This window comes from Anopheles stephensi, chromosome 2, assembly GCF_013141755.1.
Source record: "Anopheles stephensi strain Indian chromosome 2, UCI_ANSTEP_V1.0, whole genome shotgun sequence".
Classification (NCBI taxonomy): domain Eukaryota; kingdom Metazoa; phylum Arthropoda; class Insecta; order Diptera; family Culicidae; genus Anopheles; species Anopheles stephensi.
Genome location: NC_050202.1, coordinates 55,198,961 through 55,223,473, shown reverse-complemented (window position 1 = coordinate 55,223,473; position 24,513 = coordinate 55,198,961). Strand labels below are relative to the sequence as shown.

The window sequence follows — 24,513 nt, the reverse complement described above, 5'->3', positions numbered from 1 at the left end:
CCCTTTATGACCCCAAACCCTTCAGATGATCCTTGGTGTACGGAGGCCTTTGTATGGTCAGGCATCTTGAGTGATATCCTCTTTTTCTTCTTTGGTATTACAACCTCGAGAAGACTCGGCCCTGCTACAAGTATAGCTTTCTGGAATCGATTTTACTCGTAGTCGATTTTTATTTATAGTGATATGAGTCGATGCTACAACCATCGCGATACTTGTTTCAAATGGAGAAGTTTCCCCTGATCCTTCGTTTCTTCAGAACTTCTATTCTTCTAACCATCCGTAAGTATCCACCAAGTAGGATAATTATAATAATAGGACAATAATCTTCTAAAAATCAGATCTATTTAATCACGCCCGAATCTGGAATAATATAAAAAAGGTTTTTTTTAAATATATTGATAAAAAATTATTGTAAAACTCTCTTGCCAAGTACGTGGCTTCATGAAAATTAATATGGCTTAAAAAGCTGATTTATTTCAAGCATTTTGTTCAACCACGCCTATGACCAGCCTATCGATGAAATTTTCACACTATTCCACAGACGCGATGTAAACAACAACAAACTAACTTGTCGTTTACCTGTCAAACTAGCGTTTGTCATTCCAGCAGATTTGTGTTGGCTTAGCGTTTCAAGAAGAAACGCTTCACAACAGTAAACAACAAGCGCAGTCGATCGTGTGGTTGATGCCGCTGATCCAGCGCACATGTAACCGGCTTTTAATTCAATTCTGGCAAAGATTCGTGGAAAATAGAATCAGCTAACCGTCCGACGGGATAAACACGCCCAAGTGCCAACAGGAAAAGTACAGTGATAGTTAGCGGCCTTTCAATTTACAGCCACCAAAAACATGTCCATACCAACGATGGATGATGAGTAAGTTCTAATTTTAAAGTGTAAACAGCAAACAAGCTGGCTAAACGGTGCCTCTTTTCCTTAATCTACAGCGATGCTACCATTGGCGATGAAGATATGTTTGCGACCGGTGGTGCTTCGGTAAGCAAGCAGTCGTAGGACAATAAGAATTTCTTTCTCACAGTTCACACCACATTTTCCTGATGCTGCCCTTTTCCACAGCAACTGAGCATGTTTAACAGTGAGATTCTGCAAACACACATTATGCAGTTCGTGGATGAGGTGAACGACGATAACATTGCACTGACCGCCCTCTCACAGGACACCCTGCCCGACATAAAGCTATCCCTGCAAAGCGCACTCAATCCAGCCGGCAAATATCCCTGCGCGGACGAATTCTGTCACGAGGACGTATCGTGTACGGTGCTGCCATCCAGCAAACAGGGCAGCGGCTTCATTTACTCACAGCACCTCCAGAAAATGTACCTTAAAACCGATAGCATCTGCTCGTTTGACGTAAAGTGTGAGCTGCTGGGCAATGCGAATTTGGCGCGCAAATGGTACGTGCGCGTAATGCTGGTATCGCTCGCACCGGAATCACAGCACGAACCGATCGTGCGCTGCCACAACCATCTAGCCAAAGACAATGGACCGGAACGCATCAAGAAGTACGTGGTGCGGTGCAAGAACGTTCAGCACGAGTATGTGGGGGACGCGAACGGGCCATACTTCGAGGACCGCTGTGCGGTCCTGGTGCCACTCGATCCGGACGAGCTGTCCGTTAAGATAATGCTGCAGTTTGTGTGTCAAAACACGTGCTTTAACGTAAACCAACGGCGTACCGCGTTGGTATTTACGCTGGAAAATGAGGAAGGGCTTGTCTGGGCTAGGCGCATGGTGCAGGTTAAGGTATGCATCAACTATCGGCGGGATATGCAGAACGAGGAGAATGCGGCCAGAAACAGTTCCACGCATCTGGCGTGCGTTGCTGGCCCGAGCGGTAGTACGAGCAATGGGTTGGTGACGGCAAGGCGGCGGAATAAAGCCGGCTTTACGCGCAAACGACGGCAACCCGGTGTAAAGGCGGCTGGGACCGGAAGTAGTCCAAAGGTCGTGCGTACAGCTTCATTCCACTCAGCGCCCAGCTTTGAACCGTGCCTGGTTGAATTTGAAATGCCCAACCTGCGCATGGCCAAGCGCGTGATGGACAATGCGATCGGTATGCTGTCGACGCAGGTTTTGCGCGTCCAGGGTGACCGAGAGACGACGGACAAGCTGATGGAGTACATCAACAACATTCGAACGAAACGTGATATGCTGACAGCGTACAACAGCCAGTGTAGCGTAGACAGTGACCTGCTTAACATTTAACTCGGTCGAAAGGAAAAGCGTGTTCCTTTGCGTTTCTGAGACTATTTTTAACCTTACAGTTGACATATTTTACAGTTAAACGGTAATATTATTAAGGGTTTTTTTTTAAACAGTATGAAAAGCTTTACATTTGTTTGTGGTAGATGAGAAACAATCCGAAAGAGATAAAAATTTAAATATAAATATTAACTATTTTGTTATGAAAATTCAGGAGAATATTGACGCGCCTTTTCGTGAGGTCGGTTAGTATGGGAGTTTTTCCCTCGCTTTGGAAATCAGCCTTTGTGCCTTTCCGTTCTTCAAGAAAGGATGTCGCACTGTCCCATCCAATTACCGAGGCATCTCTAACCTATGTGCTGCGTCTAAAGTCCTCGAGTCTGTTATCCACGCTTTAATCCTTCCTATCGTCCACCCATTTATCCCTTCATTCCAGCATGGTTTCATGTCTAGACGCTCCACCCTGTCGAATCTTATGTCTCTGAAGCTTGACCTGTTGTCCGCACTTAAATGCTGGAAGACAGGTTAACATCATTTACACGGACTTCAACGCTGCATTCGATTGCTTGCCTTATAGGTTGCTTTTGGATAAGCTGGAACGCTTACGGGTTCGGTGGTTCGCTTCTTCTCTGGTTCTGTTCCTTTCTGAAGGACCGCACTTACAGGGCAAGGGTCGACGGAGTGCTCTCCGACACCCTTTCGTAGGCAAGTCAGGGGTTCCTCAGGGCAGCGTCTTAAGTCGTTTACTGTTTTCGCTTTTCATCTCGGACTGCATCAAGTCGCTCCCTCCCAAAGGATGTCTGTTGTATGCAGATGATGTTAAGTTCTATCTTCCAGTGTCCTCGTCTCAAGACTTCCTTTGCCTTCAAAGCTACGCCGATGCATTAATCTCGTTCGGCCGCTCTCTCTACAAGCAGCTATATGGCTACCAGCTCGGTGACTCACCACTCCCACGAGTCACTCTGGTAAAGGACCTTGGTGTGTGTGACTCGTGGGAGTGGCAACTCAGTCCTCATGCGAGCCAACAAACTATCATCACCCGAATGGCGTCTGAGATCCGTGATCCATTGTGCTTGAGGGCGTTGTATTGCTGCTGGGTCCGTCCTATCTTGGACTACGCCAGCATCGTTTGGCCCCCAGCAGGTGTCACCTCTATGGATAGTTTGGAGAGGCTACAACGGAAGTTTTCTAGTTCCTAAACGACCCCAGTGCTGCTTCTCCTCCATACTCGGTACGGTGTCAATTACTGGGACTAGCTGGCTTAAAAGACCGTCATTGTCAAGCGCGCAGGCTATTTATTGCCAACATCCTTCTTGCCAACATTGACTCCCCTACCCTCCTGGCAGCCATTCCCATCTATGTCCCATCCTACCGCTTGCGCGTTCGCCCTCCACTTCTCATCCCATTGACTTGGATGCGCCCCATCCCATTGACTTGGACTTGGAAAATGATCCTTGGATGCGCGCATTATCTGACTTGAATTCAGTAGGTGATTTGTTTGACCATAGCATGTCCTTTGCTTCATTCCGTTCCCTTGTATTGTCTTCCTTGTCCTAATGTGTTTCGTCCCGTGCATGACGTTTTAGTTCTATACTTATTTTTTCTTTATTTTATTGTATCTGACGCTACTGGAAAGCCCTCGAGGCAACCAGTTTAAAATAAATAATAATAATAATAATAATAATAATAAAAAGACTATACCAAAGTCCATAAGTGGAGATCCAATTAAAAGCTTGTTAAGAATCGGTATCGGTCAGAGTAAAAGATTGAACTACAGAACTTAAAAAGAAACTACAATGGATTCGTTGGTAGAAATGGAACCAAATGATAGCCCTGCACGACTCCAACGACAAGCGGTTTGGTATTGGTGATATGGAGGATATGGAAGGACCCTAGCTGACTTTTCTAGGTGTAGAATCAAATTCCATCCAGACCGCCTCTCCGTATGCAAGATTGTGACTATCCAGCTATGGGTAAAATCACGTCACAGAAACCCACAAAATGGGAGGCCGAGACCTGCAGGACTGAACGTCATGTCGGTCGCCGGCATTCCATATTGGAGGGCTCGCGCTCAAAACACGTCTTTTTACTTCTAGCATCGTCTTGAGTTAGTAGCATTGAAAAGATCTTATATACATTACATACCTTACATATTGCTTTATATTTTCGGTCCGTTTCCTGACAGCGGGGGGTCCACCGATCTAGAAGATTGGTGATGGATGTGTTCGGATTCTCCATCAGCTCCATTATCATTCTATCTGCTTCCATTGCACTAATAAACGGCTTTACGGTTTTGCTTTATTTCACTACTGCCAACTGTTGATATACGTACGAGCTGAAGAAAATTGACCCGATTCACTTTAGCAACTAGTTTGATTGCTTGGAGAAGGAGAAAAAGCTTGTCGGATACTAACGCGAAGATATATCATGCCCTCTGCATATATACACTCACACACACGCGCGCATAATTTGTGTCTTATAGCTGTTTTGTTTTTCGACTACTTACTACCACCACTTACTGTACACCCTTTCACACATCCATCCACAGGTAAATAATTGCTTCGAATATTTGGTCTATAAATAAGATTGCTTTTACACTGCCACACACACACACGCGTGTGCGACGGTTCCCTTCAATTATCTAGAACATTGTGTAAACTATGCTATAACACGCATCCAGCCGTTACAAGACGACATTTGCTGCTAAATAGTTAACCTTATTATAATTGCCTATCTCCACTACATATTTATAATCCGGTCAGCACGGATGCCCTGCGTCGCTTTCTCTGTCCGCCATTGTGCATGTGAATGATGGGGAAAAGATTGGTGGATGTGGGGGAAAAAACACATCGATTTGTGTTTTCCTTCTATCTTTGGTCATTTGGCCGAAACTGTGCCCCCGGGACGGGTCATGTTTTGTCAGTGTAAAATGAATTGTGCTTCTTGTTCCGGTCAATATATATATATGGCTTAGCGCTGCTTACATTAATTACATTTACTACTACCACTATTATACCGGAAGACGCACTAAAGCTTAATAGTGAAAACAAAAGCGAAACTAAAATAATATATCTATACGGTTAAAATATACATCGACTGCTCTCAACTTAAGCATCACACTCACAACAAATATGGCCTTTTGCATATACTCTGCAACATACTGTCCCACCACTTTTCCCCGTTGTCTCTCACTCCAAACTCTCCAAACCACCACGTCAGTCTTTTTTCCTGTATCGATGCAACATTCCAAACAAAAGCCGGATCCAAATTCACTAGCTAAAAACAAACCCTGTTTCGCCATAACCCTCACAGCAAAGGTGGATAATTTTTTTTCTTCAAATTCCGTCACTCCTCTGTTCCGTTTTTGTACTTTAAAGAGTGTATGTGTGTAAGTGTGTCGTAGTTTTACCAACAAACCAACTACCGCATCTTTAGGCCATCCCTACTGCTCATACCTTACTGTTGCGTGCCGGTTTCGGTGGTGGCGTTGGTGGCCGTTTCCGATCGTCGTACGCTCCCGACGGTGGTGGACTACCGGGTACGCTCGAGGAACTGGAGTTGATCACAATCACGCTATGATTTCGCGTTTCCACCACATCGTACGACGCGTTTACGGCCACCACGGTGCTGCCCGTCGTCGTCAGCAGTGGTTTAAACGTGATGTAGTGGCTTGCATTGCTGGGCTGCTGTGGGGCCGACTGTGCCTTCACACCGCTCGGCAGATTAGTGTAATCGGCATCGGTTCGTGTTTTGAGTGGTAAGGGCGGCGGAACACCGTCCTCCTCCGACGTGGTAGAACCGTTGGTAATGATTGAGTTTCGATTGCTGCTACTTTCGGCCGATCCGATCGAGTTGGTATCGCCACCGGCTGCCGTACCGTTCGGACCCGGTAGCGGTCTGCTGCCCATCGTCGGCGTCGCAATGCTTGGCGGTCTGGAGAGACGCTTCTCTTTCTCCACTTCCGAGCGTAACGGTCGTTTGGGATGTAACTACAATGAGATGAAAAGAAAAAATAGATTTTTGGATTTTTTTTAAATTGCATAAAACTCTTACCTCCTGTGTTAGTTCGACGACGGGCAAGGAGTTGGTAGGAGTGGTTGCGTTCGAGCCGGTAACGGCCGGTAAAAGACTGACCGGACCACAGCTGTCCCTGTCGCAGGTGACAATGCTGGTGCTGTGTTCGCTTGCCGCCGATATGGGACTAGTGTAAAATTGACTATTGGACACCGACAAACTCAACGACTCTCGATCCATCTTGGGTGAGAAAGACAAAACAAAAAAATAGAAAAATTAATATAAAATCACAAAACGAAATCGATGAGCAGTTACACCCCCTACCTTACGACTCGATCGTCGTTTAGTGAGCGTTTTGTCCTTCTTCGTTTTCGATCCGGGCGATGTACCGAGGGACGTTCTATGGCATAGGGTTAACGAAAAATGAAAAAGAAAATGAAGGAAAAACAATATAATTATAAAACAAAAAAATAATCAAAAAAAAAACGAGAAAAAAAAACTCTAGATGGCACGCTTCTATACACAAACATAGGATTCACAACAGCTGATAACAGAGAAGTAAAACCCCAAAAAGATGAAACTAAGAAAGCATAGTGAAGAGAAACAAATGCACCAAACAGAACACGAAATTTGCACGCCGATAGGACAAGGTTGAACAGAACAGAACGAAAAGAAAAACGGAAAAATGATGCTGCGATTTAATGCTGAAGAAAGGAAAAGATATGCTGCGACATGATTTTCCCGTTCGAGTGCAGTATGTGCGATGATAGATCGAGCCTGGGTAGTTTCATGCCCATTGACGATCGATGCAAAGCGGCCAAAATAGGAAAGGAAGAAAAAAACACCGGGAAAAGAATATATATTATATATTGTATTGCAGTTTGCCCGCTTATATGATACCTGGGAAAGCAAAAAAGAAAAGAAAGCTTGCGTGACGTTGCAGTCCCCACTACAACACAACTATACGAATCCGTGGTATTTTTTACATAAAACAAAAATTTGAACAAATGAATAAAAATGCTATTGTAGTAAGTTGGAAAGAAAATCATTTTTAAGGAGTAACAATTTTGGCTAAGGAGTAGAATCAAAGCCCACAAGTTGCATGGAACACAATCGCACGCAAGGTTTCGTGGAGGTGCACAGTGGAATAAGAACATGACGGGATAGGACAAATCGGTTTAATTTAAACTCACAGTTAGTTGTGTACATAACATATAAAAAGCATTTAAATTTGACGTGGTAAAATGAATTTATAATTATTATTTATAATTTTTCTACAAATTTTTAGCAGAAATGATCAATAATGAACTTTTTTTTGAGAAAAAGTCATGTATATAAATTATTGTTAATAATGTTTAAATTTACTTTTTTATCTTGCTTTTGTACCGTTGTAGCAAGTTTATAAACGTTTGAGGTGAAATATACTTAAATACAAAATTAATTCATTTTTTACTATTTAAACCGATACAAATATGCGTCAGTAATGAGTAAAAATATTATTGAACTTATTAAAACCATTGAAAAAGTTAGTAAAATCCGATAAAATGTCTATTGAATACGCCCCATACAACTTGTGGGTCCATTCTACTCCTTAGCCATGATTTTTCCATAATGTTACATATAACTTAGAAGGAAAAATATGTATCTTTGAACTAGTTTTAAAATAAGTTTAATTCGTAAAAAACCCTGTATAATTTTGTATAACTTCGTAGAAAACCATTTTCATCTATTTGTCCTCAAGTTTTGTTTTTTTTTCTTCTAGAAAACAAGGCCTCGTATAGTTATGGCAGGGACAGTGGTATTCGGTGCATATCTTAGCGTTGCTAGAAAAGCCAGGCACTATATGGCTGCCGTTGTACAAATCGTCCGGAGTTTGTTGACGGCAGCGAAGTTAGCGTATAGAGCGTGGTGAAAGGTTGAGAAACAAAACCAGATTAGGGCACCCACGACGTCTCGGGAGGGGGTGTGCTTGTACGAAGTACGTCAGTACACTGTAGTCCTTCTCGCACAAAGGAATGTAGCACAGTGGGTGACTGCAAGGAGCATCACACAACCGAGGAAAGACATAGTAACAGGAACACTAGAACGAAGTGCACACAAACACACACGAACACAGTCGGCACACGAACTCACAGCGAACCAATTTTCACCACACCGTCAGCCTGCGAGAGATTCTGCCGAGATGCGGTTATGTTTGCCCCATAGTGCCGCATGATGATCCACTATTATTGATCAAGTCTCTTTCCCTCGCCCTCTCTCTCTCTCTTGCAGTGTGTGTACCGTTCATTGCTAATTTCTTCAAAGATCCTTCCTACCTAAAACTACACCACCGAGTGCCGCGTGTGCTCTCGAGAGAGCAAGCGCATATTTTGCGAGCTACTAGAGATCACCAGAAAGTACTAGCAGCGATCTTTCAAAATTGTTGCATCCAAATGTGATGGGTAAAAAGAAACACAAGAAAACGTAAGTCGATCATAAATGTATTCGAAAGCGACAAACCACACACACACACACGTACACAATAATGGCATTATGCTTCAATGGGTGTTTCAAGTGTACAATTGCACTGTCCTAGAATGTCCTGTGTGAGTGTTCGATTGCTTTAGCGCAGAAGTGCCATATTGTTTTAAAGTATTCTATACCAGATTGTCAAACACTAAAAACTGAGCTTCGGCTTTTTACAATTCTACTTGTTTTAAAGGTTTTCCTTTACGTCTAAAAAGTTCTATGTATTTGACAAAAAGAGGTCTGTTAGAGGTCTTCAAGGGAAGTCCGGTGGCCAAGGCGATAACGGCACCAGTCTTTCCAACGGCAGGACCTGGGTTCAAATCCCATTCAGACCACCACCTCCCCTGTACGTTGGGCTTACTTACTTTACTACGGGTAAAATTAAATCAAAGAATGCCAGAAATGGCTGGCCGAAACCTCTCGAGGTCGTGTAATGCCTAAGAGTTGTGCTGAAGTAATCAGAAATCCTAACTCGGTTATCTTTTGTCTTCAAGGTAAATTAATCAAAAAAATACTTTGAACTCAAAATATTTTTCAACGACTGTATCGGATATTTGGAGATACCTGAGAACGATTGGAGACTTTTCATCGCTTAGCCAGAGATACCCAGCCAGAATTCTATATTCAGTACGAGTATAGGAACTCTTGACGACTTTTGCTTGCTTGAAGTCAATTAAAAATATATGTTTGATCTGATTTTTTAATTAATCTGTAATTTCTCACCGAATGGAATTGGAAATGGAATGGAAATGGAATTAGATAAGCTATTGGCAACTTTCTACATCGGACAGAACTTGAGGTGGGCAATGCATAGCAAAATCCTTCCATCACAGCTCCTTTCTCCGGGAATTTTCCTTGGACGTCTACATACTAGCCTCAGGGTTCTGTTCAGATTTCGCATCAATCTGACATAGAAACAAACAATATGGCAAACCTGCTCTAAAGGAACCAGCCACTTTTCTATGGTTTCTGTTAGTGTGTGTGTGCGTGTAAGATACATGAATCCGGTAGGCTGCTTTTGTTTTGCCACACAATGGAAACACAAGCCAAAATGTAAAGGAAATGTAGGCAAATTTTTTATACGAACTGTCGCAGTTTGGTGCCAATCTTGGTAGACAGGTTAGAAATTAATTTTCCGCCGGACCCATTTGCCGTAAAACTGGACAAACTTATGCGATCGAACTCGAAGAAGTCACTGATCGACATGAGTGAGGATTTACATAATTTTGGGTTGTTTATGCAGTGCATGCGATAATCGTCAATCGAGCGGTAAACGTCGGCGAAGGATAGTTTGGGTGGTTGTGTGGTTGTCGGGGATAAAAAAAAGGGAAGAAACAAAAAAACACTTCAATGAAGATACACATTTTGTTTAAAAACACCACGACACGACAGCATTCAGCGAATTGACCCCAACCGGAACGACGCAGGACACTAGCACATACTCTGATGGTGGAGATGATGGTTAAGGTACTTTCCTTGCTTCTTTACACTCTTACATCTCTAACCTGCTCGTTTGGGTCAATTCGGGCCGTCCCTCGTTTGGATAATAATTTTGCACGGATATTGAGGAGCATTTGGGGAGCAAGCTATCGTGCGTTGAACCGTTGTCCCCGAGCGCGGTCCGTTTCTTACCTTGCTAAGTTGACCGTATTGAAGTTGGCCAAGTTGGCGATAGTGTTTTTGAACCCGCCGGAACTGGTCGTCGTTGGACGACTGTTTTGGTTCTTCGAGATTCCGCTACTGCAAGGAAAGAATGGGATACGTTCGATTTGAAATGATTTCGGGCACCTGGATCATGGCACACTACGCGATACTTACTCGGACGATCCTATGCTCGTTTCCGACAGGCGACTTGAATCCATGCTGATTTGCGGCTGGGTGGCGGAAATGTGCCGACGCAGCGTCACCTCCGCATCTCGGTCGATCTTAATATCGGTCACCCGCTTACCGTACTTTGCCTCCACGTTCGCCTGAATCGTGGCGAAGCACTTCTCCAGCTGATCGTGGAACGGGAGCAAAATGGCGGGTGTTTTCATCTTGTGCAGCAGCAGCGCTACCTCGAGCAGTGGGATCTGGGACGCGATAAGGTCTTTAAGCCGCGCTACCAGATGATCGTCACCGGGGTGTCGCTCTAGGTAGCCTGGCGTTAGGAATGCTTCCTCGTAGATTGGAAGTCCACCGTTGATTGCGGCATCTACTACACCCTTGATGACGGCGCTCAGCGAGTGGACCGGTATCCGCGGATCGTTCTGATGCTCCAGCACCAGCTCCCGGATGGCACGGTTCTTTGCATCCACCGTTTCGATAGCCATCTCAATTGGGGATATCTGTAGAGGACGAGAGAGAGACAGATTCTATGAGTACCTAGCGTTTGATGTGGTGAGGCAAACTTTTCCCCCAAACTCACCATGATGGTTTCAGACGATTTCACCGGGAACCATCTTAGTATCCCCGGCAATGGATCCGTCGTCCGCATGATGGTACGCTCGTACGAGGTACCGGCGATATCATCTCCGCTTGCTCCACTGTCTCGTATCGGACGAGAAAACTGGAACTCGCTCACGTTGTTCGATTTGTAAAACTTCACTATGTTGGCAGCGATCGTTTGTGTGTTTTTGCCACCGAACCGTATATCCCGGCTTACCGGATCGACCTTCACGATCTGTATGAACTGCCCGTCGCACTCCAGTATTTCCGGACCGGGTGTAAGCGTGGTCAGCAGCTCAGCCCGCGGATGTTGGCTCAGTATGCGCATATTGAACGATCCTGCATCCTCGTACTCGTTGCCCCGATACACAAACTCTTTGTTGCGCAGAAACTCCGGGAATCCGGTTCCGTAGAACGTGACGCGGTAGTAGATCGACTCGTACCGTGTCGTTCGTAGTATGCTTTCGTAAAAGTGTGACATTTTTTTGCACAGTTCACTTAGACTGAGATAATCGTACACCTCGTTCTCGTACTGTTGCGCCAACTCCTTGCACAGATCGAGCGCACACTCCCACATTTTGCCCTTGTCGAACAGATCGATCATGCTGCGGTACAGCTGCTCCTTGAGCGTTCGGTGCGTTGGGCAGGAATAGTGGCGTTTCGATTTCAGCAACAGCGACAACGGTGTTTCGTCCCAGTTCAGCTCATTGCTGTGCAGCTTCAGCGTGTAGGCCGCCTCCGTGAAGTTGTCAAACTCCATGTGCAGCTCATACAGCTTGTCCACGTACCGGATGTACATCTCCTTCCGGTTTACGTCCGAGTAGAACTGCAACAGGCTCACCGTGCACGCCATCCGGTTCTCCTTACTTTCGTCGTGTATCAAACACCGGTACTCGAGCAACTTCTCCATTAGCCGGGTCAGTATCTGCACGCACTGCACACCGTACGTTTGCAGCGTACTATGATTGCTGCACGATTCGTGCATGATCTCGTAAAAAAGATCCTTGTACTCCGTATCGCCGTACCCACCCTCGATGTAGTGATCGAGCTTTTCGATGATCTCCTTCTCAAAGTCATTGAAATTCCCCTTTATATGGGCCGTGTTGCGCTTCGTATCGCCGTAGCTCTCCATCGCATACTTCGAGCTGTAATACTCGCACTGCATCATGTCGAAAAAGATCGGTATCGTTGCCCGGCGCAGATCTTCCTCCGGTATCATGCTCATCTCCAGGATCGGCCCGACAAGGCGCGGCACGAACATGATCTTGTGCTCGCCCAGGTTGAACCACATCTTCCGTATCTCGAATACCGTTTCCCGCCGGATGTCACGATAGTTGCTGCGGATGACCGATTGCTTCGTTTTGCTGAACAGATTCAGCTGCAGGGCCGGCTGCGTAAGGAACGTGATCGAGCATTGGAAGTAGTTCGACCAGACCTGCTTCTCGAACGGGCTGAAAAACTGGTCCATTATGATGGCGGCAAAGTGTCGCAAGCTGCCAAGGATCACCATGTTCTGGTGCATGATCATGTCCAGCCAGTCCATCGGGAAGACCGGCTTCGAGACCAGCTCCTGGAACACGAGCAGTATCTCGGTGAGGAAGTCCAGCAGGTCGTAGCTCGTGAGGAAACTGCGCACATAGCACTGGTAGTGCGATTCGGTCATGCTGCGGAAGATCCCGAGCATGATGGCCACCAGATTGCCCACGAGCGGATTGCTACGGTCCATAGCGATCGAGCTCTGGATCACCGTACGCAGCAGGATCAACATAATGTCCCGGATATCATTCTCCACCGGGCCAATGTCTTCCTCGCTCTGGAATAGCAGCTCCAGCATGTTGTTCATGATATTCACACATTCGGCCACCTAGTGATAAGGTTCATTTAACAAAAAAACACACGCACGATGGAAAAGATGAAAGACAATGAAGGAAGGTTAGCGAATTGAAAATAAAAACTGTTTGATGAGTTCCCTCACAAAACTTCAATCGAAATCGAAACAATAGAATCACACTCTGCAAAAGGAAAAACGAAAACGGAAAACATTTCACACTCAAACGTGTCAAGCGTTACAAAAAAGTGTTGAGCTTATTGCGGTGGTAGTATATTGCACACAGGAAACCATATGCTAAAAGAATAACCAGATTTTTAAGTACTGAGTACAATACGCTACTGTCCGTTACAGCACTCGCGCATACACTTACAAAATTTAAATAAGGATCGTATAAAAATGTTGTATTAAGTAAACAGTTTAAGCACTATATCGATAAAATTTTTAAATCATCAGCATCATCATCATCATCAGAGAGAGAGCACAAAGTTTGGCAGATAGTAGAGTAAATAATACCTTCGTCTTAGCGGTGGTTTCGCGCGTGTGAAGCTGGGATTTGCTTTCCCCAAGCACTCTAGCTGCTTTGTTAAGATTTTTCTCCTGCTGCCGTATGTCGAACATAAAGTCACCCTGTGCCGTTGCGTGATAAAAGCGCACCATCATCATCATCATCACCATCATCATTGCACCACCATCACACACGTAAATAGAACCACATCAACCATCATCATCATCATTTTACCATAAATCACCATTCATCATTGCCATCATCACAAAACCCGTGGTACAGTGTGTGTGAGAGAGAGAGGGAAAGGATCCAATTTATGCGGTCGTGCCAGGACACAACAGGGTGGTACCGAAAGGGTTTTGGTTTTTGGGTGGTTTTTGGGTGGTTTTTGTGGTATTGTGTTGTGTTTTTTTGCCATGTCGTTTTTGTGAAGGATAATTATGTATGCGGACAGACAAGTTTTAATTTTTTTTCCGAAAAAATAGTTTAAAAAGTACCAAATGATTCACAGTAGTATAGAGATATTCCACACAAAAAAGGAAAATAATTTAAAATATTTAAAAATAGCAAAAAAAGTAACAATGTAGATTAATTAAAACGAAGTAAAAAAGGATTCAAAAACAAAAAAAGAAAATTCCCATTCATTTGATTTGGCAGATCCGTCACATTATATGCATAGGAAGTGTAAGTGTTTGTTTGGTTTGGTTTGTTTCAGTTTCCAACCACCAGGATGATGGATGATGAATTGATTTGGGTGTAAGTGTAGTTTTATTCGACATTTCGATGGTTATTGAAGGTTTTTGGGTGGTACACAGTTTTGATTGTGGGGGTGAAGTGTTGTGTGTCCCCGACAACGACAAGGATAAGGATCGGGATGAGTTATGGGGAATGCCAGTAAGGGTGACGAGGGGGGGGGGGGGGAAGGAAAAAAGAAAAAGAAAATACAACTTTGTTAAACTCTCATCGGTAGTATTGAGCATCAAAACACGTATCGCTACAATAGTAGTGTAAGTACCCTAGATACCGAACTAAACATTCATTCCCGAAACGGCGTTTAACAGGTGTGTATGTGTATGAAGGGTGTGGAATGGATGCACCAATGCACCAATGGACAGAATGAATGGAGCTCTAGTACGAGCGATGAGGTTATTAGCTAGGCTGATGTTAATACAGAAATGTATAAATTTATATTTTACAAAAGAAATAAAATGTTTTGTGAGGTATACTTTGGACGAAATTGATGACGTTTTTTGACATTGAAATGATTGCAACGTTACGTGATGGAAATTGGAAAGAGTTCCGATTAGCTATACATGTATGAGACCACAATGGCATCGTGATAATGATAAACTAAGTTAAGGAAAGTGAGTCTATTTGAGGGAAATCATGATGGATGGTGGGAGGATAATGGAAATAGGAGCGATAGATAAGGAATAGTTCTGGTGATACGTACAAAACTATATTCGACAGCGGCGGGACGGTGATGATTGATGAGCTTCAGGCATTTTTCTGCTGGTTTCGTTCACTGCTCACCGTGATGGGTGGTGTACTGTGAGATGTGAGGTGTCTGCAACTCATCCTCGCGCACGTGCGTCAATTGGTGCAGGAAGAGTTGAGGTGAAAGTACTTCGTGCGAAATGACAGATACAGATACAACAACACACACACACACAATGCTTAGAAAGGACACGTGAAGATGGTGATTGGTGATGGAAAAAGGGCTCATGCTTCGTTTGATCGCAAACAGAAACGCATAGACATGATAAACGAAGTGTCAGAGTGGATGATGTTCAGCACCGCACAAGCAGAGACGGTGCATATAGCTCTGTTACGCTGTTGTCCACCGGGTGTGTACGTTCCTGGTGGAGGGTGCTTTCGTAACTACCGTTTACAGGTGAGATAAGTGCAGGCAGTAGGCAAGTAAAACAAACGTCAGGCAACACACAAAATGGCACACAAACACACAGAGAAAGTAAGATAGGTGACGAAAACAGGATGGACAGCAGGCACACGGAAGCAGACGTACATACAAAGGTCATACGTATTGCATGCATAGATGAAAACATATCACACAAACAAGAACAAACAAAAAACAAAAACGAGCACAGTGCGTTAACTCCGATAGAAGAAGTTAGGCAGGCGATTAGAAAGCTACTACACGTACCTCTTCCTTGCTCTCGAGCTTATCCTTAATCTGCCGACAGAATACGGGCAGCAGAATTGCACGGCATTTGGGTAGCTTGAACAGCTTCGAGTCGACCACATCCTTGATGCAGGTCATCTTCGATTGGTTTAGCCGGCCGGTCGGTACGTTCGTGATGATGTCCACGATTTTCTGGCTCAGCTTGACCGGATCGTACACCTGCATCAGGTCCGATGCAATGATGTGGAGATACTTCAGCAGAGCTCCCTGCGATTTTAGCAGATCGTTCTGGTACTTGATCAGCTCGGAGAACGATTCGAGCAGCTCCTCGAGCCCGGCTACGAACAGGTCCCGGTCCTTGTCCTGGTTCAAGTCGGCAAACAGTAACCGCGAGCGGATGATGAACTTCATGATGTACTGCAGGTACTTTGTGGTGCGGTAGAGCGCCTCGTCATTTTCGTTCACCGTGTAGATGTTTGCCATGGCACGATCCTTTGAAATGTTGTTGATGGCATTCCGGATGTGCGTTTGCACAACGTTGATTAGTTTTCTGGAGTAGAGGTAGCAGAAAGTTCGATTAGGTTTAGCGTAGCAAAGGGAATAGCAATGATCACACTTACTCGTAAGCCAATGTCGCGGAGAAGCTTTCGTTTATGTACAGATCGAGCACCGATTGGAAGTGTTGGTACTTCAGATCGTACACGATCTCGATCAATCGAAGCAGACACTTGAACACCAAATTATCGTACTTCGCCGGGTCATCGTTCGACACCAGTATGTTGAAGAGAGCGTCCAGAATATCTTGCAGGAACTTGACCACCTCCTCGCACCGTACGTTCATTAGCGCGTTCAGCGATTCTTCCATCTTTTCCTTCCTAGACGACCAATTCAGCAGCCCAAGAATGTCAACGTTCTGTGTCAGCTTCGTGCTGCACAGGTTCGTTTCGATGATGAAACTGTCCTTGGATGCGAGACTGAATCCGCTAATGGACGGTTTGGAGCTGCCGTTGGGCAGTTCGTCCGTGAGCGATGGCAAATGTAAGTAGTTAAACTGCGTCTCGTCGTCATACTTTTTGTGATCTATCTTGTACACCAGCAGCGTGTGGCGCTTGTGCTGTAGCGTGGTGCCGTCATCGTTCATCAACCGTACGTACGACAGCCCGAACGGTTTCTCCGAACGATCCTTCGCCTCGTTCGAGCTGCGGTGCTTGAAGGTGAACCGCAAATGGCACTGCTTAAACTCCTCGATCGGCACGTCGATCTTGAACGTTTCGCCCCACTTTGGCCGATCCTCGTGGTAGTAGATGACGGATTTGTACTCGTTCAGTGCATTTCCGCCACCACCGTAGCTGATGACGCCCGGGATCGCTACCCCGTTCTTGTTGCACACGTACGCCGTCACCTCGATGTTTTTGTCGCTGCTTTTCGAGCCCTTGGAAAACTCCCCCGACACCAGCGTGAGGTAGAGATCGTTCCGCACGTCACCCGGAAAGATCACTTCAGGGAAGCCCATCTTGCGGGCGAACGCCACATTGCCCAGGACGAGATGGGGATACTCGTCCCGCACCTGCTTGATGTCACCGAACAGTATGTCCACACTGATCCAGATGGCCGCATCACTCTTTTCGCCAAGATCTTTGTTGGTTATCAGCTTGCGCAGGGTCGTTTCTAGCGGTTCCTTTTCGCAAGCAATGAACGGCATTTTGAGCTGCGTATCGCTCTTGAAATCTTCCGACCGTTTAATTATCGGCTGTAAATCTAACGTTGCTACACCGAACGGACGACGCATATGGAACTCATTGCCCGCATTCGATGAAACGCTGGATCCGATCGATGGTGTTCCCGAGCTGGACTGCCCACCACCAGCACTTCCACCACCCGGTCCAGGTGAGGATGGAGTGCTTAGCTGAGAGTTTAAATGATTTCGGTGCGTTTTGTAGCTTCCACTGCCCGTGGAGTTGGCCATACTGCTACGGCGCAGATCCGTATCCTTCCCGTCCATCGCACCGATCCGCACGACGTACGCCACTAGGTATATTTTGTTCCGGCTCAAATCGTTGCCCGAAAGATCCGTAAACAGCACCTTAATGTTGTTGAACTGATCCAGATCCGCGGCCATACCCTGGCGGCTCCACTTGACCACATAGTTTTCCGTGATGGCCCGCATCTCATCACCATCGTACAGTGTGAACATAATTTCCGTATCCTCACTTAATCTACACACGAAATTGTGCACCGACAGTAGCAGGTTGTGCGAGTGACGATTTATAATATCCAGATTGCGGTTCTTGCTGTTCGACGTGTTGGCCCGCTTGATCCGATCGACCGCGTTCAGGTGATGCTCGTACAGCTGGGTGGTGGAGGTGCGATCGATATCAACGATATTACCACCATCGTCCCGCACCACCATGTCCAAGTTCAGGATCTTATTGCCCGTGTCGATTTCGCTGGTCGCCTTAAGCTTGATGTTCTTCATCTCGTCGACTGGCAGGTTGCCGGAGAGTAGCTGCGACCGTAACCTTATCAGCTCGAGCATCTTACTCTGCACCAGCTTGAAGGACGGATGCGTCGATAGGTAGAGCCGGCGGTAGAGATACTGCCATTCCCTCAACACTGTCGTGATCTCCTCGACGATTTCGCTACGCCGTATCACGAGATCACCATCGCGCGACGTTTTGCTATCAACCGGATGCACGTACACCTTCGGAAAGATGCCCAACGCACCCGTGCTGCTGTTCTGCCCGTAGTACCAATGGTAGGACTCCTGCTCGATCACCACCGTGTCACCAACGTCCAGGTCGATGTGATGCGGCTTTTCCTGCGCCGTGTAGTTCGCTTTCGCTGTTGATAGGGGAAAGGAACAAGCAGAACTGATCAGTACGCGTTGGCCAGCGGTGCATCCGCAATCTGAAATCGGTCTTCATCCCCCGGGATGAACCACCACCGTCAGCAGCGGGGGGGAAGCAATTTGCATCCGGAGAAATTATTATTTTGGATTCGGGTCACAGTGACCTTCAGAGCTTGTTTACTGGCCTCACTCAACGTATACAACGGGTAGGCAAAAGAAGAAAGAAACAGTGGGTTTGCAGGGTTAGCAAGAGTTAACTGCTAACTGCGCAGCCCGATATGCGGACCACACGATGCACGATGCTAATCCGATTCAAACAATCAGTTGAACCTCTGCGGGGGGTTAGTGCATACGTGGACACTGGCAACATTTCGCTCATAAATTCTCCCCTATTTCCCACGAATAGCACAGACAACACAGACTGCAGTGTTCGAAGCATGGCCGTGTTACAGGCAAACGTTGATTGAGAAAGATTCAATTAATTAATGTTTCGCGATGGCAAGCAAAACGGCTAATATGGAGGAAGCAAACAATAGTGCAATAGCGTTATATGGTGATATGTTTTGAAGTTTTTATTGAAGAAGAGAATTGGTTCGTCTTATCGGGAGTTAACGTTATATCTGCTATGGTACGTCAAAGCTGAAGTAATATTTTTTTAATTAAAATAAATAAATAAATTCATAAAAGTAAAAATCTTTCAAGTGAAAAGAAGAAATTATAAATTCTGACACGTACTAAAAAACAAATAATAAAACGATTAATCGCATATCAAAAGCAAGGGCGAAGCTTTACATAGAAAGGAAACTTTAAGTAATCATACACATCGAAGCTGAAACTAATATTTGCACAAGATAAAAAAAAAAACGATTTGCAAACATTTAACTCCAATAAATTGACTGTGTGCCAAAATGCACCAACGACCATCTTTAACGCACACTTATGTCTCGATGACTGCATCAGGCCCCCCCCCCCCCCTGCCATTATGACCCAAACCTTCAACCCTTGCACGCGCTGTGATGAGCATTCGATCGAACACAAATTTCGTTAGCGTTCGCCAGCGCACGGTACGAGAGTTTATTTATTTTGCTTTATGAATCGTGCCTTTTGAAGTGGATGACAAAAAAAACCTCCCCCCGATGCAATTCCCGTTGACGATCGTCATGCATATCGGCACGACGTCCAAAGTTAACGGATGGATGGGCAAACGCAGTCACGCAAGCAGGCATGAGAAGAAACCCTCTCTTCCATATCTTGGACGTTACATGCATAAGATGGAACACAGAATTTGATAAGGTTTATATTGTGTGGCAAAATCACTGCAGTATAGAGTCTCTTATATTTACAGAACGAACCAAAGTGAAGGGTCATACTTCAGGGTTTTGATTTGTCGGTAGTACCTTGCAGTTACGATACGCTTGTTATGTGGCTGACACGAAAGAACGGAAAATTTTAATGAGCATTTAGAACATTGCCTTTGATCGGGATTCAAGCGAGCATTTCCTAGGAAATGGTTTTATCAAACGTAATTCAAGTCTTGCTACCGTCGTTTTATCTTGCAGGGATTAATGGAAGGCCATTTAACTTTGTGGAAGAGTTTCACCGACGGAACCATCGCCGCATGAATGAAGGCTTCGACCGATAGCAGCCACGACCATGACTGATGAGTTCGTTTACTTCACCTTTCAGGAAAGCCCCTTTTCGCGACCGTATACTGTACGCTGCCAAATAGAGTCTTTTACTTCGAATCTACTACTGAATGCTTCGATTTTTTTTTTGCCGGTGTATTTAAATCGTAATATCAAACGAGAAGTTGGAAATCTTCTGCACCATCAGCAGCAAACGAGCACACCTTTGCCAAGCCGATTAGGAAACCGCAGGAAGTTGCACTGAGCAAACGGTACACACTTCGTGTGCTAACGAATCCACACACTCTCGCCCAAGCGCGCGGCGCACCATGTCCAAGTGCAAGTTAAATGGGGCGCATCAAAAGCGAAAGTGGTCAACACGATGGCAGCGCGAGAACGGGATGGATGGTGCACAACGAGCGAGGTTGCCGGGAGCGCGGTATCAATTGAGATGCATCCCGTAGCCAAGCACTAGTAGCTAGCTGAAATTGCATCCTACTGCTACTATGCAAAATGATTTTATGGGTGAGGGGAACAGAAAAATATTTGCGAATTAGCAGAGATTTTATACTACCGGTTGAGTTCAGTACTGATATTAAGGGCGTACTTCAGAGAGGAGCAGAGTTTGCAGACAACTTATAAGGGTCTGTAGGTTGTATGGATTCGTGGAAAGGATTTCAAATACTTGTAATAAAGCGCAATAAATTGCTTGAATCTGTAAACACAAGCCGCAGATAGATGCGATTTTCTGTATTTTTCTGCCTAATGTTATAGACAGGAGAACGGTCACTCATACGTTATAAATATTTTCCTGAAAATTAGTATTTAAAATTCTGTTTTGAATATTTGAATGCCAATAAATAGATTGCTTATTTCTGGGTACATTTACCTATACAATAATTTATTCACCTGCGTTTAAGAGTATAAATCTCGTCGAGAGTTGAACTCAAACCCGGCGGTGTGATTGCGCACACCGATAAATGCTATGGTTTATCATCCAATAATAGCTTGCATATTTTTTTCGAGCCATACGTCCAATGAAGGGTTATCTTTCGGACAAAAAAACCAAAGTAAAAGATAATCCAAACAACTGACTTACATACCGCCCGAGCCCGACAAACAAAAATGGCACCTTGATATACGCGCTGCATTCTATGCTTCATGCTCTTTATTGTCTCTTGCTCCAGTTTGATTGACTGTGCGACTGACAGCCGACCTCGGCAGGAAATTTGTTTGTTACTTTGTAGTACATAAAATCAAATCGTGTACAGGAAAGGAAACGAAAACAGTGGACACAAGTAGAAAGGGTAGGACGTCGTCAGATGTTTATTCCTAATGAAAAATACTAAACCTTGATGGAATATTGTTCCGTACTGCAGATGAACTGGGTTATACGTTTCATGAGAGAGAACACAAACGTTTCTATTTCTATCCTTCCTGATCGGTTTTAAGCTTGATGAGGAGGGTGTGATGCCTGTTTCCTATTTATTGAACATTTTTCTTACGCGATCACATATTTACAAACCAGTGGAACGAACTAAATCTTACAGCTCCGTATGCATAGAAAAAAAAATTAAATAAACATTTTGCTACCAAGGAAAGTACATGAAAACCAACAATTGGGAGCACCTAACAGACAGTAAAGGAGAACAACACACACACATGTTGTTTTGTTATTGATAAACAACACCAGCAACAATACGCATGTTGACATGTAAAATTGGGGTAGAAAGATGGCGGTTTGCGAAAAAAAGTCAAACTTTTTCTATTTTTTTCTAAGACACTAAACATCCCAAGAAAAACATTGGAAGGCAGTTGATTAAGGCTTCTGCACGATTTTCACACCAATCGTGATATTGTGCGCCGTGTGAGTGAAAAATGTGTGTGACCAAGGCAAACAAAAAAGTTATCTTAATTCTCGGCTCCTTTACGATTGCTATCGGCACCGAGACACTGAGGGCCCGTGTGAAGTGAATGTAATTTTCTGACTAGCCAATCTATCGCCATGACGTACGCAGCTTTCTCTCTACCACTGCACCGTTGGTCAACGGCTTGCTTCCGTCCGGCCACGACAAACGCACCACATGTGACCGGGGACTATTTTTACCCATGTTCCCTCCTCCTCTGCATGAGACACGTTTGCGAGCAGAACATGTACATGTTATTTATTTACGGTAGGACTTTTTCCTACATTTACAGACCATAGTTTTTTTAGATAGCGAGTTTCGTCGCTCTTTTCCACACATACACGTCTGCTGATGGTTTGATTTGTTCACGCGGTGTTTCAGATTCGCTGGGTCCGATTGTTTTGTCCTCCGATTGCCACGCAGCGCGGTGGTACACGATGTTCAGTGGTACGTATCACATCCACAATTGACACAGGGTGTGTAAGCCGGACTGTAGCCTAGCATACACAACAAAAGTAGTCATTGTCTGCGAATGGTGTTGTCCCTTCTGGTGTACAATTTTTTTTAAGATATCACCTGGTCACCGAAGACGAGTGATAGTAATACACCCGCGAAGGTGAACCGGACCGGGGAGTTTGGTTTGGGTTGGGAGGGTGCTTTAAAAGTGTGCCATCAGCAATGGTTATGGCGTGTCGGGCGAATACCGAAGCAACGTGACGTTATAGTACGCAACTACTGCTGAACTTGCGTTTCACGCTCTGTTTCAACTAACCGAACTGAGGTAAGCTTGCTTGAAGTTTGGTCCACCAAACGGAAGATGTCATTTTGGAAAAGGAAGCTTATATCGGTCAATTAGCTTTTTTTATCGTGTTTACTCATTGCCGGCGTTGAGCGAGTTTCAAGATTAAAAATACAATAGAAAATAGATTAATCATTTGTAAAGTGAGCTAATGAACGGGTTTGAGACATGGGGAAGGTCAGCTAATGAACTGCCAACTCTACTTTTATGAGACCAAAAACCTCCAGAGGTCTTGGTCTGAGATTACTCGCTTCCTTGACTTCATTTCATCCGTTACTGTGACAGTCTGCCTTGCGGTTTTCAAAAGTAATTATCAAACTAATTCTTTATGTAAAGAAATTTTTTTATAATACACAAAAAAATAGATAAATTGACACCCACTTTATTAATTTCGTACGCCCGTTAAATAGACCGAGACCATTTACGAACGCGGTTGTTTTGGCAATTGCTTTCCCCTAGATGACGCCTACATCACTTCTGGTAGTCGAGAGTCACTTTGTTCAGCCGTCACTCTACGTAACGTTAGCTGGATGCACGCCACTTGCTAAGTACATGACCCTTTGAACCATCATATGCACTCCATTTAGGTCGTTGCTTTTAAAGGGCCGCCATTCCAACGCAAGGCCCATTTCGGAAGAATGGTTACAGTACTGGCCCATATTCGAGGTGGCGTTTCCTCGCTTTTCTTGTCTCGTAATCTTCGCGTCACGATTTGTGTCGGAACACGCTGTACAACAACAGTTCTGTACCAGAGTGTGGAGAGGGTTTCTTCTCCCTAAAGTTGCACCATTCTTACATATTTATATTTATTTTAAATTAAAACAAAATTTAAGTATTGAAAATATGTGAATAAAAACTTTTTAAAAGAATAGAAGAATTTAATAATATCAATTCTTCCAAAGAAAAAAACAAACAGAACAAGGCTCAGAACTCTGCAATAGCCTCCAATGGTGATAGGAAACACCAGTGAGCTAGTTTAATGCCAACCGGAGCCATCGAAAAGAGAACCCCAGAAGAACACTTATCATCATGCCGGCATAAAATGGTTCTGGACTGTTTCAATATCTCAGGCAGCAGCCCACGATGCGAACTATGGCCCAGTTTATTGACTTCAATAAAGTTTTCCCTTTGCGTAGAACGAAATGGCAACGGCAGCAGCACCGGGGCGCGGCAGGCTTTTAAAAGCATCACGGCAACACTGTTTTCCCGGCAAACTTTCGATGACACTTTCCACCCTTTACAACGAGCGTAAAAAACAAAAGAGCTACACCGAGTCCCAACCGTCTTGGGTCTTCCGACCCCCCCCCCCTCTCCCCCCCCGAAAAACATCTCCACACTTTAATGCGACACACAAAAGATTCATAACCCGGTTGCCCGGTATTTCTCCCTCATGCGCCGGCATGTGTCCGTGGTGTGCCCGGCAAGTGAGAGGACTACTCCTGGTTGCGGTAGTGGTGTGGCTGCGTGCCCTGAATTTTAAAACCAAAGCAAACTCCACATCTTGCACATGCCCTCCGGTGTACAGCGTCGGGAGAAGAAAAAACTGTGCCATTATTTCGCTCGCCGCTAACTGTCGTCGGTATGGTAATTCGATACACGCTCCGGAATTCTACGCTCCACAACACTGCTGCCTGTGATAGGGTTTCGCTCAGTGTAAAGGCAGGGTGGGAAGGCTTAAAAAGGTG

The 24,513-nt window shown here is 44.9% G+C and overlaps 2 protein-coding genes across 6 annotated transcripts in view; one reads left to right on the top strand and one right to left on the bottom strand.

Moving 5' to 3' along the window:
• Positions 1 to 621: 621 nt before the first annotated feature.
• Positions 622 to 2,339, top strand: LOC118502829. The gene is made up of 3 exons (XM_036035503.1): positions 622 to 874; positions 946 to 994; positions 1,076 to 2,339. Exons 1-3 carry the CDS (start codon positions 849 to 851, stop codon positions 2,222 to 2,224), a joined length of 1,224 nt encoding a protein of 407 aa, XP_035891396.1. The 5' UTR covers positions 622 to 848; the 3' UTR covers positions 2,225 to 2,339.
• Positions 2,340 to 4,483: 2,144 nt separating this feature from the next.
• The window catches only part of LOC118502821 (dedicator of cytokinesis protein 2), a 36,813-nt gene continuing 16,783 nt past the window's right edge, over positions 4,484 to 24,513 (bottom strand). The window contains exons 2-11 of one of the 5 annotated variants that reach the window (XM_036035487.1): positions 16,270 to 18,490; positions 15,671 to 16,199; positions 13,515 to 13,628; positions 11,151 to 13,034; positions 10,562 to 11,070; positions 10,376 to 10,483; positions 9,831 to 9,938; positions 6,560 to 6,635; positions 6,275 to 6,475; positions 4,484 to 6,210 (exon numbers count right to left, since the gene is read on the bottom strand). In XM_036035487.1, coding sequence (XP_035891380.1) covers positions 5,671 to 6,210; positions 6,275 to 6,475; positions 6,560 to 6,635; positions 9,831 to 9,938; positions 10,376 to 10,483; positions 10,562 to 11,070; positions 11,151 to 13,034; positions 13,515 to 13,628; positions 15,671 to 16,199; positions 16,270 to 18,490 — 6,290 coding nt within the window. In that variant the 3' untranslated portion in view covers positions 4,484 to 5,670. Of the gene's footprint in view, positions 6,211 to 6,274; positions 6,476 to 6,559; positions 7,013 to 8,460; positions 8,646 to 9,830; positions 9,939 to 10,375; positions 10,484 to 10,561; positions 11,071 to 11,150; positions 13,035 to 13,514; positions 13,629 to 15,670; positions 16,200 to 16,269; positions 18,491 to 24,513 lie in introns of those variants that run through there. The other 4 variants (XR_004905088.1, XM_036035488.1, XM_036035489.1 and 1 more) reach the window with 4 other exon arrangements.

What these genes read in the sequence shown, in the direction of transcription:
- LOC118502829 (XM_036035503.1), top strand. Translation starts at nt 849, where the DNA reads ATGTCCATACCAACGATGGATGATGA. An exon ending in ATACCAACGATGGATGATGA is followed by an intron (nt 875 to 945) that starts GTAAGTTCTAAT and finishes CTTAATCTACAG; the next exon opens with CGATGCTACCATTGGCGATG. An exon ending in TTGCGACCGGTGGTGCTTCG is followed by an intron (nt 995 to 1,075) that starts GTAAGCAAGCAG and finishes CCTTTTCCACAG; the next exon opens with CAACTGAGCATGTTTAACAG.